At 42.3% G+C, this 18,697-nt stretch overlaps 1 protein-coding gene across 1 annotated transcript in view; it reads left to right on the forward strand.

The window, feature by feature from the left end:
• Window positions 1–260: 260 nt before the first annotated feature.
• The window catches only part of LOC311138428 (contactin-3-like), a gene marked incomplete at both ends in the record, with an annotated part of 37,567 nt that continues 19,130 nt past the window's right edge, over window positions 261–18,697 (forward strand). Inside the window, 7 exons of the mRNA XM_084173110.1 lie at window positions 261–315; window positions 4,007–4,142; window positions 11,276–11,451; window positions 13,575–13,673; window positions 16,503–16,706; window positions 17,253–17,355; window positions 17,729–17,913. Of these exons, the coding sequence (XP_084029236.1) occupies window positions 261–315; window positions 4,007–4,142; window positions 11,276–11,451; window positions 13,575–13,673; window positions 16,503–16,706; window positions 17,253–17,355; window positions 17,729–17,913 (958 nt within the window). The remainder of the gene's footprint in view (window positions 316–4,006; window positions 4,143–11,275; window positions 11,452–13,574; window positions 13,674–16,502; window positions 16,707–17,252; window positions 17,356–17,728; window positions 17,914–18,697) is intronic.

Consider the following 18,697-nt stretch of genomic DNA (forward strand, 5'->3'; position numbering starts at 1 on the left):
TTAATTTACAGTGCTTTCACTGTTTGTTTTTTACTTAATGTATTCTAAAAACTATTAAAGAATAAAGAACATGAATAGTGCAACTTTAGCAATACTGGAATAATGTTCTGATGTTGAATGCTTGAAATATTTGGCTCATAATGTCTTATTTTAATTATTTCTATAATTACTTTCCCCTCAGATTAAGATTCTCGTAATCAAGGGAGAACATTCCATTCAGAAGCAATTGGATGAGTCGTATTTGCCCTTGGCAACTGAAGATGATGTTACTATGGAAACGACTTCTGCTGCTATCAATCATTGGTTGCCTTGCCGGTAAGATGTTCTACTACACATTTTATTCAAGATGAGGTATTTACTGTTATAATCCTACAAACTCCTAATCATATATGATTTTCCATTAGTGGGATGATTAATGTTTATATTAATGTTATTACTTGCACAATATTAGTAGGCCTTATTGCTCTTTTTGTTACAAATTAGAAACTGGTATACCTTTTTTGCAAGTTTACTGCAATACCGCTCAATGGAGCACTGATAGTTTGAAGTTGACAGTATGACACTGATGTGTGTTGTCTCTTTGGTCTCATATGGAAATGTAAGAGATCTCATGCTTACAGTGTTGCCTACATCATTTTAAAGTGCTATATGCATTCTCCAGATTTGGCTTGAAAGAACGCTATGAACTGAAATGAACCATTCTGTGCACTGACTACACAATTCTACAGATTTAGTATTGCATTACATTTGATGGCAGTCAGATACCAAGCCTAGATCTAATCTTCTCTTTTGCTGTTTATAAGAAACTGATAGAGACACCCACACAGTATTTGCAACCAAACATATCATATTTTATACTGACATGGTTCAATTGATTAGAATGCAGTTTTTCATTTACGGTAGGCTACTTCCCCTGTTGCCCTTCAGCCATCCCTTGAGCAGCCTACTGCATTTGCACCTCCAGGGACATCTGTGATTCCATTCCTATTCCTGTGTATGAGATGTCAGAGATCCTTATCAGGATCCTTGGGATGGAACTGCGCCTGTATTTCATCACAATCCACTTGCCACACTGACCCTGTGGTCACCTGGGATTGGGATGAAAATCTCTCTCTCACTCTCTCACTCTCACTCTCACTCTCACTCTCTCTCTATCGCTCTATTTTTCCACTGAAAGGCAACCATAACAAATAATAATTATAAATAATAATAATTTATTCAACTTTTATAGCGCTATTCATTACATTAAATACATCTCAAAGCGCTGTAACAAAGAGGAGGTTGAATTGTTTTAGCTTGTACACATGACATTGCAAATCCCAATGTATGTCATTTTAATTGTTTTGAAATAGCATATTGGTAATTTACGCCTATTTCTCAAGGGAAGGTAGTGTAGACTAAATCAGCATAGCTAATATACCCATCAAACTTAGCATGTGACTTTTGTATCAATGGGACTCAGTAAAATGGGGAAGGCAGCACTACAGGCACTAGGGTTGTATGTGAAAAAGTCCAGAGGATATTGAGATAAATCAACCTCACTAGGTATTACATGTCTAAATCATGTTGAAACCATTCCTTACATTTTAAGAAGTAAGGGCCACTGCACACTGGGAATTCAATGTTCTTCAATGATTGATGCAGCAGGGTTTGGAGACATCACACTCGGTTGGCCAAAAAGTTGAAAAGTGTGTTATTGATTGGCCACTTTTGATGGACTGCACTCTGCCTATTGATGCAGCATTCCAACAACTAATCGAACGTGTAGGCTTTAAGGAGCTCAACAATCAACACATACAGTGGGGGAAAAAAGTATTTAGTCAGCCACCAATTGTGCAAGTTCTCCCACTTAAAAAGATGAGAGAGGCCTGTAATTTTCATCATAGGTACACGTCAACTATGACAGACAAAATGAGAAAAGAAAAATCCAGAAAATCACATTGTAGGATTTTTAATGAATTCATTTGCAAATTATGGTGGAAAATAAGTATTCGGTCAATAACAAAAGTTTCTCAATACTTTGTTATATACCCTTTGTTGGCAATGACACAGGTCAAACGTTTTCTGTAAGTCTTCACAAGGTTTTCACACACTGTTGCTGGTATTTTGGCCCATTCCTCCATGCAGATTTCCTCTAGAGCAGTGATGTTTTGGGGCTGTCGCTGGGCAACACAGATTTTCAACTCCCTCCAAAGATTTTCTATGGGGTTGAGATCTGGAGACTGGCTAGGCCACTCCAGGACCTTGAAATGCTTCTTACGAAGCCACTCCTTCGTTGCCCGGGCGGTGTGTTTGGGATCATTGTCATGCTGAAAGACCCAGCCACGTTTCATCTTCAATGCCCTTGCTGATGGAAGGAGGTTTTCACTCAAAATCTCACGATACATGGCCCCATTCATTCTTTCCTTTACACGGATCAGTCGTCCTGGTCCCTTTGCAGAAAAACAGCCCCAAAGCATGATGTTTCCAGCCCCATGCTTCACAGTAGGTATGGTGTTCTTTGGATGCAACTCAGCATTCTTTGTCCTCCAAACACGACGAGTTGAGTTTTTACCAAAAAGTTATATTTTGGTTTCATCTGACCATATGACATTCTCCCAATCCTCTTCTGGATCATCCAAATGCACTCTAGCAAACTTCAGACGGGCCTGGACATGTACTGGCTTAAGCAGGGGGACACGTCTGGCACTGCAGGATTTGAGTCCCTTGCGGCGTAGTGTGTTACTGATGGTAGGCTTTGTTACTTTGGTCCCAGCTCTCTGCAGGTCATTCGCTAGGTCCCCCCGTGTGGTTCTGGGATTTTTGCTCACCGTTCTTGTGATCATTTTGACCCCACGGGGTGAGATCTTGTGTGGAGCGCCAGATCGAGGGAGATTATCAGTGGTCTTGTATGTCTTCCCTTTCCTAATAATTGCTCCCACAGTTGATTTCTTCAAACCAAGCTGCTTACCTATTGCAGACTCAGTCTTCCCAGCCTGGTGCAGGTCTACAATTTTGTTTCTGGTGTCCTTTGACAGCTCTTTGGTCTTGGCCATAGTGGAGTTTGGAGTGTGACTGTTTGAGGTTGTGGACAGGTGTCTTTTATACTGATAACAAGTTCAAACAGGTGCCATTAATACAGGTAACGAGTGGAGGACAGAGGAGCCTCTTAAAGAAGAAGTTACAGGTCTGTGAGAGCCAGAAATCTTGCTTGTTTGTAGGTGACCAAATACTTATTTTCCACCATAATTTGCAAATCAATTCATAAAAAATCCTACAATGTGATTTTCTGGAGAAAAAAAATCTCAGTTTGTTTGTCATAGTTGACGTGTACCTATGATGAAAATTACAGGTCTCTCTCATCTTTTTAAGTGGGAGAACTTGCACAATTGGTGGCTGACTAAATACTTTTTTCCCCCACTGTAAGTATCCGAAACATAACGTCTTAGGCTACCAATAAAAACGTCCAAAATATTTTGAGGTTGGCACAATGATGTAACACTAAGAAAGCAGGCAGAGATTAGTTGGTTATCATAAATCGTACTGCTTCCAAATGGATTCACGCGGGTGCAAGCATGTGACTGACGTTTCAACGTCACATGAAGTCTCCACGCTTTTTGCAGTGCTCAGATGCTTTTTTGTAGTGCCAACATCGAATTAGTTCTGCCAACAATAACGTTTTTCATGGATAAGCTATTATAATTATCGGGGTTAGTAGCACACTATTTAATAAAATTATGGTTTCCTTATCTCTCGTCAAAATCGAATATTTTAATGGCCATGTCGCACTTGTACAGTGTATTAACATCTTGTAATTAAAGACATGGTTTTCAAATGTGTCATCAGTTTTTGTCACCTCTGTTAGCGAGTGCTGGCGTGTCACGATTCTTCGAAGTTTTCACCCTCTACCTGTTTGTTCAGACTAATTTGTTATCCTTAGACGTTAGATGACTGAAATGTCACACATTGATGAAAACCAATTGTTTAAGGCCTGAGTATCACAGCACGTGTTTCTTATCTTCTCCAGCTCGTGCACAAGATGTCCTATTCCAAGGGCCAAAATGGAGGACAGAGCCCAGTGACCTCATTCTCCCCAACAACTCCCCTGACCAGGAAGCCACCATTACATGTGAGGCAGAGGGGAACCCCTCCCCACAGTACAGGTACTGGATTCCATCTATTTACACTATAATTCCACAAGTCAGTGTGGAACTGCCATTAGCTGCCATTTAACAAGTCAATCAAACAGGATACTGATAGCATTAATTGTTATTGATGTGTAGAGAAAAACATTGGGCTGGCCATATTTGCAGTAGAGATACTACAATATCCAAGAAACAAGATTAACCAGACAGTTAACCAGACAGAAAATGATTCATAGGGCATGCTCATTCCAAAACCCACAGATACTGTGGGGAGGTCAGCCAATCATTAGCTTATAAATACTTCAGAGATGTGAGTGTAGTTATCTTTATTACAAATTTGATTTAGGTTGCTCTAGGATTGAAGCTAATGTGTGCTGCACTGCTTAAGAAATCATTAGTAATGTTGGGAGATTTCAGTGACTAATTCTACTCTAGATTCTCTGATATCCCTCCGGTTATTCCCCGGTGGTGAGTCTATCTGAAAATGGCATCCCGCACTGGTTTTGTGGTAGACTGTGTTTCGTAGCTTGGTCAGCATCATGTAAATGCACAGCAAGCAGTCGAGAGAGGCAATAACCTTGTGAGTGACATTCCCTTCTTAAACGCTTACATTTCCTCTAATGCGTCTGTGCTGAAAACATGGTCTTAGAGCAGCAGCAGGGGGTATCATTATACGTGTTGTGCAAGCTGAGCGATCCAAGGATGAGCTGAACCATTACAACTTGAACTGCTTGAAAAAGAAGTCGAGTGGATGTCCCACTATCAAACTTAACAATTGTGACTTTTAGTACTGCTCTGACTATTCAGGCTTAAGTGTTTCTGCACAGGTACAAGCATATATTGTGGTTATGAATATGTTGATAAAATGTGCTGTAGTCAACTGTGACACATAAAGTGGAACAGCTCTTGCATGCTGTGAGTAAAAGCCTCTTTAGATGTTTAAGTGCAGCTCCAAAGTTTCCTGCATTAGTAAAGTAACAGCGATATGTTTTCCCTGGTTTAATATTGGATGGATAAAACATTAGTCATCATAAGCAATAAAAAATATTAAGATTGTTTTTATGCAGGCTAATAACTTACTCCAGTTAAGTGTATCTTAATGAGCTATTTCACACGATTAATGTCAATTCTAAAATCCAATCCAAGACAAATTAAAGACAATCCAAGCTTTCATTGTGAACATGGACAGAACCCAAGTCAATAATTTGAAAAGCAGGACTTCAAGCCCACATTTTATGTAAGGTATTTGTATTAAAACTAAATTAATACAGAGCATAGGTCTTAATAGAGTAGAAGTGAGTCACTTTATTAATTAAACAAACCCCCATGCCAGGGGATTGACATTTATGGCAATACTTTTAAATATACTGCATTGTTTAGTCCTTGGACTCACTGCAAGTGAAGGGATCATTTGTGGCTTTATTTGGTTTTCACCAGCGTATGTTTGACACTGACTGTTCTTGACTTGTGTCCCCTCCGGCAAGAAGAGGACTTTTGTCTCGATGATTAAAAGCTAAACATAAATGTTTAGCATTAGGCCTGCATTTCCCTAACACAAAAATCTCAAGACCTCAAATACCCCCAATGAACTGCCCTAGCTGTCCCTCAGTGCTGCAAATGGCAAGCTTTGACCTCCCACAATTCTGCAGGAACGCATCAACTAATACTACTCAGTTTCTTACTCAGATCTAAGATTTGATTTCCGGTTCTTCACATTTTCCAATTCATGCCAAAGTAACGATATCATACCATTAAAGTGATGCTCTTTAGTAGTGTCTTTCATTACCAGTTCCACTTCACCCCAAATGTCACACCACTCCACTCCACCCCACATGTCACACCACTCCACTCCACCCCACATGTCACACCACTCCACTCCACCCCACATGTCACACCACTCCCCTCTACCCCACAAGTCACACCACTCCACTCCACCCCACATGTCACACCACTCCACTCCACCCCACATGTCACACCACTCCCCTCCACCCCACATGTCACACCATTCCCCTCTACCCCACAAGTCACACCACTCCACTCCACCCCACATGTCACACCACTCCACCCCACCCCACATGTCACACCACTCCACTCCACCCCACATGTCACACCACTCCACTCCACCCCACATATCACACCACTCCACTCTACCCCACATGTCACACCACTCCACTCCACCCCACATGTCACACCACTCTACCCCACCCAACATGTCACACCACTCCACCCCACCCCACATGTCACACCACTCCACCCCACCCCATGTCACACCACTCCGCCACACCACTCCACCCCACCCCAACCCATTCGACCCCACCCCACCTGTCACACCACTCCACTCCACCCCACATGTCACACCACTCCTCCCCACATGTCACTCCACCCCACCCCACATGTCACACCATCCCACCCCACTTGTCAAACCACTCCACACCACCCCACTTGTCACTCCACTCCACTCCACACCACCCACGTCACACCAGCCCACATGTCACACCACTCCACCACACCCCACATGTCACACCATCCCACACTCCCCATTTGTAAAACCACTCCACTCCACACCTCATGTCAAATACTACTGTTTGATTTGTTACAGCATTTTTAAGTCTTTGTTCTCACTTTGGTTGTCACAATTGATTTGTGTCCTTGTAAGTGACCCATAATGAACACTACTATGGGCAGTGTGACTGTCTACTGAATGTACTGCAATGTACTGTAGAACAGAGGGCATAGTGGCCATTGGACAACAATAATAATTAGTTTTTTATGTTCCCGTCTCTTAATGTGACATCAGGGAGATGTTGTCATCATCTCTTACTTTGTAGTCTTGTACTGGAAAAATACTTCAATAGCACTCAGAGGAGACGTTAGGCTATTTGACTTTCTCATTTATTCTGGAAGCGATCACAGCGTGGGGCCAGAGGAGAGAACTTTGCATGCATCTCCTGCCCTGACAAAGTCTCAGACTACTGACATATTAATTCTTCAATTTCAAATACAACCATGTTTAATGATGATATCCAGTATTATCTGATGAGCTGTTAGTCTTATTGTCTGACAACTATCAGGGTTGAGACCAAGGGCCCTCTGTCTCCTGGTCAGCTGTGTGGTTTTTAAGGGCCAGGATTAACTACACTACATATAAAAAAGTATGTGGACACCCCTTCAAATTAGTGGATTTGGCTATTTCAGCCACACCCTTTGCTGACAGGTGTATAAAATAGAGCACACGCCCATGCAATCTCCATAGACAAACACTGGCAGTAGAATAGCCTTACTGAAGAGCTCAGTGACTTTCAACGTGGTACTGTCATAGGATGCCACCTTTCCAACAAGTCAGTTTGTCAAATGTATGCTCTGCCAGAGCGGCCCCGGTCAAATGTAAATGCTGTTATTGTGAAGTGGAAACTTCTAGGAGCAACAACGGCTCAGCCGCGAAGTGGTAGGCCACACAAGCTCACAGAACAGGTCCGCCTAGTGCTGAAGTACGTAGCGTGTAAAAATAATCTGTCCTCTGTTGCAACACTCACTACCGAGTTCCAAACTGCCTCTGGAAGCAACGTCAGCACAAGAACTGTAAGTCGGGAGCCGAGCAGCCGCACACAAGCCAAAGATCACCATGTGCAATGCCAAGCGTCGGCTGGAGTGGTGTAAAGCTCACCGCCACTGAACTCTGGAGCAGCGGAAACGCGTTCTCTGAAGTGATTAATCACGCTTCACCATCTGGCAGTCCGACGGACAAATCTGGGTTTGGCGGATGCCTGGAGAACGCTACCTGCTAGAATGCATAGTGCCAACTGTAAAGTTGGAGGAGGAATAATGCTCTGGGGCTGTTATTCATGGTTCGGGATAGGCCCCTTAGTTCCACTGAAGGGAAATCTTAATGCTAAACCATACAATGACATTCTAGACGATTCTGTGCTTCCTATCCTGTTTCAGCATGACAAAGCCCCCCATGCACAAAGCGAAGTTCATACAGAAATGGTTTGTCAAGATCGGTGTGGAAGAACTATACATAGCTGCACAGAGCCCTGACCTCAACCCCATCAAACACCTTTGGGATTAATTGGAACGCCAACTGCGAGCCAGGCCTAATCGCCCAACATCAGTGCCCGACCTCACTAATGCACTTGTGGCTGAATGGAAGCAAGTCTCCGCAGCAATGTTCCAACATCTAGTGAAAGCCTTCCCAGAAGAGTGAAGGCTGATATAGCAGCAAAGGGGAGACCAACTCCATATTAATGCCCATGATTTTGGAATGAGATGTTCGACGAGCAGGTGTCCACATACCTTTGGTCATGTAGTGAGTGTGTGTGTGAGTGTGTGTGTGAGTGTACATGTGAGTGTGCGTGTGAGTGTGAGTGTGTGGGCCTGCTTTTGCCTGTGTGTGTGGCCTCAGGGGAAACCAGGTGAGGTCTGCAGCTGGAGACAACTCTGAGCATGGCTCGATTCCCTGCCTGTATTTGATGAAGAGGCCTCATGCAACATTGATGTAAACCTCAAGGTCGGCCAGAGTTCATCCAGACCAGGAGCAGCCCATGGCCTGGAGGCTGGAACAGGCTAGGACAGCCACAGCAAATAAGGGAACCATTCTCCTGAGGTCTTGGTTGTTTTTTAGTACCCTACTGTCTGGTGTGTAAAATTCCATCTATTCACTCTATAAGGTTCCACTAATGCTAAGGTCCCAGGTAGATTGTGACTTCAAAGTACTGTCTTGCCTTTATTTGTGAAGCACTTAAGTTGGAGTCCTCATCTGTGGTTGAGTTAAGACTTGAGGGGTCAATGAAGAGGAGATGAGACCATTACTGTTTAGAATGCAGAAAGATTCCCATGGTGTTGGAGTCGTGCTGGTTTTAGTCCTGAGCTGGCAACAGGTTTGAAGGCACAGGCTGCTATACAGGTCAGAGCAGGCTGCTTGCAACAATCATATACTCTCACAGTAAAAATATAATTGGAGCCTGATGTCTAATTTTATGTTTTTGCCTCCATATATGAGGTTTTGCTCATAACCTCACAGCTGATAAGAACCATTTTACTGACTGTTAGAGAGATACACATCACTGCATATGATGATGATGGTGATGATGATGGTGACAACTCAAATACAATATGACTATGCTAACATGGATACTTATGGTTTGGATAGTGGATAGCAAAGGATAGTTATGTCCGCATGGGCTTTAATTGGTGGAGTGATAATAACATCTCAGTGTGATGACTGCTTGGTAATTTGGGATTTATTTCGTATGAGGACAATGTGTGATTTCAGTTATACTGGTTCAGGTTAAATAACTCCACAGCTTCTTGTGTCGTGGTGAAATGACACTAGCAGCAGCACTGTGGTCTACCGTCGTTGTTTACTCCACTCTCATGGAATGGATGCTGTGTATGTGACGGGATTTTCATTCTCTGTCACCTAGCCTTCAACCTCGGGGGGGTTTCATACCAGGCCTTTTCTGGTGGCTACTTAGTGGTGGCAGGTGAGAGGTGTCTCTGACAGCTTGTCCCACTGTTCAAATGGAGCTGAGGCTTGCAGTTTGAGATGTTTGCGCTGCTACTGCTGCTAGATGGGGTCGCTGGCATAGTGACTTGCTGTGTCGTGCATAGACATCCTCACACCCAGCAGAGGCAGAGCCCAGCCATCTGCTCCAGGGGTGTCTGATCTGCTCAGCCTGCCTACTGTCTTCTCCCATTAAGTTCAGATATGCTGGAGTGGCTGCGAATACAACCAGCCATCCAACCCCCTCTCCCGCTCCCCTTCTCCTCTTTATTATAAATCAAATCAAATCCGATCCAATTTTATTGGTCACATACACATATTTAGCAGATGTTATTGAAGGTGTAGCGAAATGCTTGTGTTCCTAGCTCCAACATGCAGTAGTATCTAACAATTCACAACAATACACACAAATCTAAAAGTAAAACAATGGAATTAAGAAATATATAAATATTAGGACTTAGATTAAACATGTGAGATCCTCCTTCTATAGGCTGTATACCTACGGTAACATGATGGATCATATCAACTGAGCCATTTGGAACATGTATAAACAAGCTGTTCTTTTAAAGGAAATTAAGATTCAATAAGTCATCAAACTTCCTTGTTTGTTGCATTCATATTTGTGCGCCCAGTAAACATAGGCTTCATCACACACTGTAACTTCAAACATTAAAAAAATTATTTTGGTATCTGGAATGGTGACACAATAAGTCTGATTAAGTGAAAACCACACTGTGATAGATGAATAATGCAGTCAACAACATGAAAGACAGCTATATCTTTTGTAGTCTGTCAGGCGGGAGTCTGGGGAGAGTCATGGCTGGTTTTAAGGCTGTGTGAAGAATCATTTTCTCTGCTCGTTAGTTTACTGAAAAGGGGAAAAATATTATAGATGTATTTTTCTCATCATTGGAATTGTCATTTCACGGTCCCCGAATGGCATTGTTCAAACTAGCTGGCTCAAAGTCTCATCCTAATCATTCACCATTACTTGCATTCTTAAGTGGAAAATAATCCATACTTATCATGCCTCTCAGCTTTGTTAATTTGTCTTTTTCGTTTTTTGGTTTCTGTCTAACTTTGGAAAAACAAAAATAATTTTTCCATTTTGTAAATTGTTTATTGCAGCAAATCATTAAAGTTGTAAACAGTCCAAAACATTTTATGTTTTACTTTCTTTGACCTCACTCAGTGTATATCCCTGGATGTATCTTAGCTGGTGATTGATTTTTTTAGACAACTTGGAAATATTATCTGTTTTGCTCTACTCATGACTCATGAAATGTATTTTATATCAGTAATGTGAGATGTGAAATATTTTGTATACAATTATGTAAAATAGAAACAACTAGGCCACAGTCTTTGAAATACCAAGGCAGCTAGCTAGGCTAACCCAATACACTATGAATAGTCTCATGCTAAAAACACCAACAATTACAGTGTGATTATATCCAATATTTTTCATTTGATTCAATTGTCTTTATCATGAGGGAATCATAAAGATTCAAACTAATGTTTTGATATTTCCTGTCTCGTGTTGTTCACAGAATAATGGCCACCTGCACCCATCAAATTGATCCATGTTATAAATGTTTGCGAGTGTACATCTCCAGAGGCCCGGCTGCTGATTGTGTTTGCGTCTTTCCAGATGGTCGCTTAACGGAACACTCATTGATCTGGGGAGTGACTACCGGCGTCACATGTCTGGAGGCAACCTGATCATTAACAGTCTGGACAGGGATGAAGACACGGGGATATACCAGTGCACTGCCTTCAACACATGGGGGACTATCCTCAGCCGCAGAGCCAATCTGCAATTTGCATGTAAGGGATTGGGCTATCCCTAACACATCTGTGTGTGTGTGTGTGCGCGCATGCGTGCTTGCACGCTTGCATATGTGCATGCATGTTTGTGTATGTGTGTCTGTGTGAGTGTGTTGCTGTGGCTTTAGCATTCCGATTTCTTGTTTGGTTTGCTTCAAATAGATTTTTTTAAGGGGTAATTGAATGAAATGTCAGATGCAACAAAATGGGTAAGGCAGCGGGTAAGGCAGCTTCTGACTCCATTGATTCTCATTAGTCGCTGTGTTTCCAGCTTGGACAGCATCTGTGCTCACTCGGTATTGACTGATACTTTGCCAATCTATGCCAGCGTCTGCGATCTGGACTTGAAAGGAAAACAACACAAATAAAGCTTACAACTTTGCAAACCAGACACAATCATTTATGTGAATATGAGGCTTTGGCGTGATTCCCTACCGTATAGAGAGCCGACAGACAGACAGTGTAGAGACACCTCTCCCCTCTCACTGATCATGCCGTCTCACTATTGACCATGTCCTAGGGATAGAGAGCCTTTCATTCCCCTTAAGAGATGGACTGCCTTTACCCTTATGGGCTGGATAATGAATCTCACTTGTGGTGCCTAGGTGAGGAGGGAAGCTGCTTGATATTTGTCTAGTAGTTGAATGCACAGAGGTGGTCTTGGAGATAATTTACATGGGGATTGCTGCATAGGCTGCTAGCTTTTCCTCGTAATGAAGAAGCTGCCATAGACAAGGATGGGTTGCCTCCCCCATTTCCTGTCTCCACAATTAAATTGTCATTTTGATGATGTGATTCTTTTTTGTGATGTGCTATGGCCATCAACTTCATCTTACTTTACATTCAATTTCTGAACAACTGTAAAACAACTGTAATACAAGTGTATCAAACACTGGTAGAAACCACACCAGGGAGTACTTCCTTTGTGGTAGAAATAGAATGAACCTGAAGAGCTTGCAAGGTGTTGGATAGGATACCTCTATATGTTTTTCCTGGCTTCCCTCCCGACACATTCTTATTGGCTCTCAGAGTTGTAGTCTGTGCAGAGGAGACATATTAGCCTAGAGACAGGGTAGAGCCAGTCTGCAGAGTGCTGCATTTTAGCTCCAGTCCCTGCTGTGCCTTTCTGTGTGAGGGAGAGAGGAGTAGAGAAGGGCCTCCTCTCCCTACCGTAACTGATTCCTACCTTTTAGTTCCAACACCCACTGTTTGAAAATGAATATTATCATCATGATCAGCTGCAGCTGTGTGGTTATGCTTTCCAACCAGCCTGCATCACCTGTCTGTAGATAGCCTAGCCAGCCTACCTCCTCCTGCTTTAGAATCAGCACCATGGCTGTGAGTTCTAGTTCTCTATTGCTCTGTTAGAAGATGGCCACTCACCTTGTGGCCTGTCCTCTTTTCCCAATTTGTCTTAACGGTCACATTGACTTTCTTTTGTTTGTGTTCGGGGCTGCCCTACAGTCAGTAGGCACATGGGTACAGTGGTTTGCCCATCACTCACTGAAACAGAGTAACGTTTCATCATCCCAGGTACAAGCTCAGTCTGGCAGCTTTTTCCCCTTTCATTTGCAGGGATGAATTGCGCCCAGAGTATCAATTGGGAAGCTAAGTGCGAGATTACACTGCATTTAATAATGATGTTGGTTATTGCTCTTGGCACTGAATCCTGTTTTTGGTCATGTGCTCTGTGTTTGTTCAGTCCCTCCAATTTCCTCCCCTCTTTGTTATCCCTTTGCAAGTTAATCTCCTGCTGCTACCATAACAACTGTGTGTTGTGAGGTATACATCACATACTCAAGTCCATCAATAATGTTCAATGTTACAGTTGCCTTTCAAAGTATTGTATAGCATTGGGTGTGTTCTAAAGCAATCAATCACTGTACCTGTGAATGGTTTCCTGCACCACATGTATTTTAGAGCTTTGAAGAAACCAATGTAACTGATGCATGTGTTGGTGAAAATCTAACCACAGCGGGAAACACATTGGCTGATACTGATTGAGTTGTCAACTGTATTTAGGCATGATGCTACTAAGGTTAGTGCTTAGTGTCCATTATGCTTTATAAAGCATATTCATCCATTCTGTAGTAACACTAAAGCTTGATTTTTGTGTTGATTAGACCTAGATAACTTCAAGTCCCAAATGGCACGGAGTGCTGTCAATGTCCGAGAGGGCCAAGGAGTGGTGTTGTTATGTGGACCACCCATGCATTCTGGAGGTATGTTTTTTCCTTATTAGAGATATCTATGATTAACTGAAAAGGTACCGCTCCTCTGTATCCCATTAAAATCTTTGATGCAGTATTTTAGTGAATATACAGAAGTTATTCGGTGTGCTCACAATCTGTTTATTCATAACACCTTATTTGTTAGCCCTCAAAGCGATCATTCTAGCTAGCAACCTCATATGAAACTTATTGCACACAGATGTCTGCAGAATAAAGCTGTGCTTGTTTGGCCTCTGTTTGTTTTTCATTCTGAACTATTTCCTTCAATTAGAGGCAAATCTGGTGGCAAATGAAAAGATTTTCCTCAAATTGGAGGCTTAACCTGATCCTTAGGCAATACGTTCCCAGCAAAGTGATTTTAAAACCTGGCTTACATAATCAATTGTAACTTATCCCAACTCAAATGGAATGCAGAATTCAAAGGGATGTTTCAAACTAATTTATTCTATACCCTAGAGAAAAAACAAACAAAATACCTTCTGGGATATCTTATTTGTCTTTCATGCTATTTTCAACTTGTACAGATGAATAACTCTGCACATTTGAGATTGCTATTGAAGTGTGTGTGATCGCAACCCTACTCAATTCAACTTTCCTTGGTATTGAATAATGGACTTTGCACATACAGGCGGACCCTGTTGCAGGACCATAATATATGACATTTAGCAAACGCTTTTATCCAAAGCGACTTACAGTCATGCATGCATACATTATACATATGGGTGGTCCTGGGAATCAAACCCACTATCCTGGCGTTACAAGAGCCATGCTCTACCAACTGAGCTACAAAGGACCACTACTCACTTTAATGGGATACTTCAGGATTTTGGCAATGAGGCCCTTTATCTACTTCCCCAGAGTCAGATTAGCTTGTGGATACCATTTTTATGTCTATGCGTGCAGTTTGAAGGAAGTTGCTAACTAGCTCTAGCTCAATTGACTGGAAGTCTATGAGTATCTGCTACTGGCACTAACTGCTCGCGAAACTATCTCTAACTTCCTTCATACTGGACACAGAGATATAAAAATGTTATCCACAAGCTAATCTGACTGGAGAAGTAGATAAAGGGCCTCATTGCCAAAATCCCAAAGTATCCCTTTAAACGTGACCCTTTAGAGGTTCCTCTCTTTTGTATAGTACACAGTGTGCCTACAGTAGGTTTGTGTGCGTGTGTGTGTGTGTGTGTGTGCGTGTGTGCTTGTGCACGAATCCGCGTGTGTGCGTGTGTGCGTGTGTGTGTGTGTGTGTGTGCACGAACCCGCGTGTGTGTGTGTGTGTGTATACAGTCCTGTACAGCTGGAGGAGGTGATAATGGCCTGGTGAAGCCAGTGTGAAACACAATGCGACAGCCTCTCGCTCAGAAATGATCTTATGCCAGGCGTGTTGTTGTCACCATAGTATTGTGTTTTGTTTTGTTTTCCTATTTGAAGAAGTGAATAAGAACCAGTAAGCGTAGCACTGCTCTCATTGCATTGTGAAGCATGAATGTCACGCACAAACTTGAACTCGTTGGGCCCATCGTTATCCACTGACTATAAGAAAACCCTGCAGGTCTTTATTCTTTCTCAGCTGCTTCAAATATTGGAATAGATGTTCTCTCAAATGGCACATTATATCTAATCACATTATATCTACCCCACCTCTTTAAGGAATACCTGGGATAGGATAAAGTAATCCTTCTACCCCCCCCCCCCCCTCTTACCCCACCCCACCCCCCAGAAGAAAAAATAAATAAATAATAATAATTGTAAAGTGGTTATCCAACTGAATGCACCAATTTGTAAGTCGCTCTGGATAAGAGCGTCTGCTAAATGACGTAAATGTAATGTAAATGTATAGACATGGCCACAAATAAAATATTGTTGCTAGCAAAAATGACTGCATTAGGGCTCTGCTTCATCATAAATATATGTTTATTCTCCAGGGCTCAATTATGGGACAGTTTCTTTTTGTGTTGTAGCTATGGCATGTTTGTAACGTTGTGCTTGTTACATAAATAGCCATTGTGTTCAATAAGGAAGAGGTTGTTGCACTATATTTTCATTTTCCTCTTGACTTGTATTTGCTTGACAAGTGCTATCACTGTTCATTACGGCCACATAGCTCAGAGTTGCTTCATCAGAATGAATTTGTTTTGGCTTCAGTGAACCGACTGCCAAAGCGTGATCCCAGCAGCCAAGGTTGCAAGTCATTCTGCTCCCAGGGGGACAGGAGATGAGTGACAGTACGTTGCGTACACACCTTATAGCTCCCTACACACTCTCGCCTCCACATCACGGTTGGTACAGTACCTCGCGCCTGTGAATCTGTGCTCTCTTCAAGATGACTCAGTAATGCTGTGTGGCAGCGCTCTGTGTTCTTAATTATGCTAGGCCTGTTGGCTGAGGAGAAGCATGGCATGTATGAGTCAAGCCTGGAAAGCCCTCTCCCCAGTCACGCAGGGTAGAGGACAGGGCATGTGTCACGAGAGTGCCAGTGAGGTACTGTAATCCATTTAGTTTTGCTCTCTTTCCTTTGACGCTCTTTCTTGTGCACCAATAGCTGTTCTGCTGTATTCGCCTGGTATCTACTTGAAAGGAAACTTTAAAAAGGAGAAGGAAATTGTGTGAAATGCTGACATTATCAGCTTAGAATGTGTTTATTTTGTTTTGTAGTACAGTATTTCATCAATGGGAGATATCTACACTTAAACATTTCGCATACATGCTAAATGATATTTTTAAAAGGGCTATTTTCAAAGTAGACTACTATGTCTACAAACACATTACTGTTCAGTACTACTGCTGTATTTACCACTGTCACATTCCTTTCCCTCCTAGAGCTCACATTTGCGTGGATCTTCAATGAGTACCCCTACTTTGTCCAGCAAGATAGTCGTCGATTCATCTCCCAGGAGACAGGAAGTCTGTACATCGCAAAAGTGGAGCCTTCTGATGTGGGCAACTACACCTGTGTGGTCAACAATAGCATCACTAAGGGCAAAGTCCTCAGCTCTCCTACACCGCTGGTCCTGAGGAATGACGGTAAGATCCCATCCTTTATGTTAACAGACACGCTGATCAGACTGCACAAACTGCCCAGATTAAGTCCCTTATTAAGAGATAGGCGCTACAGTAGGCTACAACATCAATAGTATACCTCGCTCAACGTATGAAGCATTGGCAGACTATACACAGTCTACAATAGACCATTCTTTCCAGATATTCTATAATGCTAATTGTACGTGGTAAAAGACTAAAAGTAACCTTGCCTCCTCAAAGGGAAAAGTGAATGGGTCAAGTTGTTGCAGCTTGAATATTAGATTCAGTCTGAAAAGAAGTCACATCTCCACAGGAGATGAATCCCTACCATCCCCTCCCCCAGGTGTATTCTTCTTTGAATCTTTAATACACCTTTTCCATTTCTCTCCCTCTTACCAACCTCTCAGTGATCGTTTCTGTTCCACACACAAAAACCTTTGTGTTTCTGGGCACATGTTATTGTTGAGCCTTGTCTTCCAGGGCGTAAAGTGTGTGTGCCATTAATCATTGATGCCAAAATGCTGTTTGTGTATTGTTTCCCTTTCATAGGAGCAATGGGTGAATACGAACCCAAAATAGAAGTTCATTTCCCTGACACTGTTCCAGCTGCAAAGGGATCCACGGTAAAACTAGAATGCTTCGCACTGGGAAAGTAAGTCGGAGTGAATGTGCGCGTGTTCGTTTGTTATGCAGGTCTTCGGAATTAGGTTGCTGTTCTTAGGATGCTGGAATATTAGTGATATCACTTATCGTGTTGAAGTCAAGTATCACAGACTCACAGAGGAGTACAGAAAGCAATAGCACATTGTGAGGATGTGAAAATCAAACGTCCTTTCATACATCCAGGAAGGCAAAGCTGTGGGAATTTGAGACTGTGAAAATGGATTAGAGCCAGATTTCCAGATTTGTATGGTTACATTAATTCTAAAGGCGTTGGCAGCCTCCTCTTTAGAGAAAAATTGAATTCCATTACACAGTAGAAGATTCTGTACAGTTAATCACATTTTTTTCTCCTTGTGTTGCAGCCCAGTCCCAGAAATAAGTTGGAGGAGAACCAGCAGCGTCCCATTTCCCAGTAAGGTGAAGATGAAGAACTCCAACGCTGTCCTTGAAATTCCACATTTCCAGCAGGAAGACACAGGGACGTATGAGTGCGTGGCAGAAAATAGCAGAGGAAAAAACACTGCACGAGGTCGTATCGCCTTCCAGGGTAAGTGATCCATTTTATATTGAAGGAATCCAGAGAGACTTATGAGTCAATGTGCTGTTGTAATAGATATCCACATTTGTAAATGGAGGCTTGGAGTCCGAATACTGGCTGTGGCCTCGGTCATCTGTTAGAAAACCTGGCTGTGTGAAGTTTTAATGTCAGGTTCACAAGTACAGTGAAATGCCTTTCTTGCAAGCTCCAAACCCAACAATGCAGTAATCAATATCAATGTAGCACTAAAAATAACATAAGGTAGAACAAAAACACACAAAAAAATAAATAAAAAAGAACACAAGAAAGTAGGAAGCTATATACAGGGTTAGTTCCAATACCATATTTACAATGTGCAGGGGATACAGGATTTATAGAAGTAGATACGTTTAGGGGTAAGGTGACTAGGCATCAGGATATATGATAAACAGAGTAGCAGCAGTGTAAATGATGATTGTATGTGAGTGTGTGTGCGTGCGTGTGTGTAGAGTCAGTATAAATGTGTGTGCATGTAATGTGTGTGTTGGAGTGTCAGTGTATATATAAGGGTAATTTCAGATAGTCCGTGTAGCCATTCTGTTAGCTACAGTATTTAGCAGTCTTATGGCTTGGGGATAAAAGCTGTTCAGGAGCATGTTGGTGTCAGAATTGATGCACCGGTACCGCTTGACGTGTGGAAGCAGAGAGAACAGTCTATGGCTTGGGTGGCTGGAGTCTTTCACAATTTTGCTCTCAATGGTCCAGCTGTATAATTTTTGGAGGATTTGAGGGCCCATGCCAAACCTTTTCAACT

This window comes from Coregonus lavaretus (genome assembly GCF_964263955.1).
Source record: "Coregonus lavaretus genome assembly, chromosome: 12".
Taxonomy (NCBI): domain Eukaryota; kingdom Metazoa; phylum Chordata; class Actinopteri; order Salmoniformes; family Salmonidae; genus Coregonus; species Coregonus lavaretus.